At 38.9% G+C, this 2,695-nt stretch overlaps 1 protein-coding gene across 1 annotated transcript in view; it reads right to left on the bottom strand.

Moving 5' to 3' along the window:
• Positions 1-833: 833 nt before the first annotated feature.
• LOC111975327 (zinc finger CCCH domain-containing protein 3-like) overlaps positions 834-2,695 on the bottom strand; it is a 19,103-nt gene continuing 17,241 nt past the window's right edge. Inside the window, exon 4 of the mRNA XM_024003547.2 lies at positions 834-1,199. Within this exon, the coding sequence (XP_023859315.2) occupies positions 1,153-1,199 (47 nt within the window). The 3' untranslated portion in view covers positions 834-1,152. The remainder of the gene's footprint in view (positions 1,200-2,695) is intronic.

The raw sequence follows: 2,695 nt of genomic DNA on the forward strand, positions 1-2,695 counted from the left end.
AGTGTGTTTCAACAGATTTTTGTTTGAATTTTATATAAGAACATTCCAACCTCGTCTATTCCATATGATGCATGAATTCCACTATTTCGATATTTGCAGGACTTTCAATTAGATACCTTATTTTGAAGGCAACCCGCAAATTCCACTTGTGGGCTAATCCCTTATTGTGGCTAACTTCACATAGGTGGGTCCGACCACGATTAATCAAATAAGAACTGTCTTGTAAATTATGGGTATTTTGGGTGATGACACGTAACTAGATAGTGAGCTAGCTAACTATAYCTACTGAAACAGATTATGTAGTTTTGCTATGTTTTTGGGGAAGAACATTGTTTGCATCCATCAGCTAGCTAGCTTTTTTCTAACCAGCACCGTCCAGAGTTTGGGGAAATGTGTCTGCGCTCGTGCGTTAGCGGCAGGTGCACGAGACAATACTTTACCAGGGTCATAGCATACGTATCGGCGAATCGTTATGACATATGAAATACGATTGATAGTGTAATCATTGTGTAATATCTAGGTCAAAAATTTGTGAACGTCTTAAATGATTATGTGACGTACAGTCATATTCGGGTCCTGATTGGTCAACAAGCTTATTTGACACGTCAAATAGTGTTATTTGACAGTGTCTTTTTTTGACACGCAAAGACCCAAACAGCGTTCCATAAATACACAGATAGTCACACACACTTGGTATGGTGATGTCACTGTACTCATGTGTCTCTTCTCCATGACCTGGTCTCAGGGCACTGCTGCTCCTGTCATCACCTCGCATGCAAGAGCAAGCACACAGACACACACACAACCTGACCTAAGAGCACAACAAAGGCATGTACAGTAATAACATTCATTTTATTCAATCTCCAATTTACAAAGAACCAAAACATGTTCACATATCAATAAAATCTGTATTAAAAACATGTTCACATATCAATAAAATCTGTATTAAAAACATCATTGCTATATGAAATGTATGAGTCCACAGAACAACTTTAACAAGAGCACTACATTATAGACCCTGAGTATGGTAGAGTTGAGATATATATATATATATATGTGAGTCAGAAACCTCAGCGCTGCCATTAGCATTCAATACATACGTCTATGTAGTATTTTCAAAGTTAATTTGGTGATGTTCAGGCAGTATCCATTCTAGCTCCTGTAGTTCTGGAGTCGAGGCATGAGCTGCAGTGTTCTCTCTGTGTAGGACGACAGGCAGACAGACAGACAGACAGACAGGCAGACAGACAGACAGGCAGACAGACGACAGAAACAAGACAGAAACAGATTGAGATTAAAGACACCAACAAAACATGTCAGACAGCAGAGAGATAATTCTACAACCACCATGGGTGTGCGAAATGACAAGCTGTGTGTGTGTGTATGTGTGTGGGTGTGTGAGAGACTGGTGGTGTGTTTGAGGATGTGAATGCGTGAAAAACGTAGGGCTCTCTGTCCTACTGAAAGGCTGAGTGATGGCATCGCCGCTGATGAGCAAACTGGGAACTGAATGAATGGGAGAACAGTGATATGTGTGTGTGCGCGTGCCCTGGAAGTGATGCATAGCGTCTGGGCAAATTTATGTAAAGTGGAGAGGAGCTCATTTGGCTGCTCTCCACCCTTAACGAGTCACAGGGGTGTGAGTGAGGAGTGAGTGTGTATTGGGGGGTAAACCAGCGGTCATTAGTAACACTTAACTGCACTGGACACAGAGAAAGGGTGGTGGTGGTGTGTGTGTAAGGACAGACCTCTTGCTGTGGCTCAGGAGGGTTGTGTGTCTGTGTGCCTATACAAGTGTGTGTATAGTGTGTGTGTGTATATATATAGTGTACGTGTGTATATGGTGTGTGTGTATATAGTGAGTTTACATAGTGTGTGTGTGTGTGTATGTATATAGTGTGTGTGTGTCTGTATAGTCTGTGTGTGTATATATGTATAGTGTGTGCGTATATAGTGTATGTGCGTGTATATGAGTGTATATACTCATACTCAAAACGAAAGGAACTATGTTAAACCATGCTGACTTCGTAAGATAAGTCAACTCAGACTGAAATAATGAACAGGCTAAACGTACATTTCTGTGACTAGTAACTATCTAACTCTTGTGTGTTGTATCACTATTCACTATACTAAAACTATGCGACTATATAAATTTCCAGATTTCAGCTATATACACTATATATTGAAGCTACATGGTGTAAATGGTGCCTGTTGCATAATCTAACTTAGTGTTTACGAGTAGTGGTGCCGTATTATAGGATATGGTGGCTATGTTTATTAATTATCGGTGGGATTTAATGAGTGTGTGTATATTAGTGTACATGTGTTATGAGTGTATGCGTTTGTGTATAAGTGTGTATATATAGAGTCCTATATCAGTGATATTTACCACGTAGTAGTGTGGATAAGAGATGTCGGCAATATAAGTTATTTATTCCTGAAAAAGATGTAGATGAACACGTATATAGTGGATGTGAATGTGTTGTACTAGTATAATTACTTATATATATCATATATAGGTGGTTATAGCGGTTGTTATGTACCACTATATTAAAATATACACTTAAGCATTACTTACAGCAACTAGTATATACCTATCTATTTATTACAACTATGAACAGCGTATTATTGGTATCTACATACGATTAGTAGATAATATACACATAGCGTATAAGCCCTATACATACAATATATA

The sequence above is a fragment of the Salvelinus sp. IW2-2015 genome, linkage group LG16 (genome assembly GCF_002910315.2).
Source record: "Salvelinus sp. IW2-2015 linkage group LG16, ASM291031v2, whole genome shotgun sequence".
NCBI lineage: Eukaryota > Metazoa > Chordata > Actinopteri > Salmoniformes > Salmonidae > Salvelinus > Salvelinus sp. IW2-2015.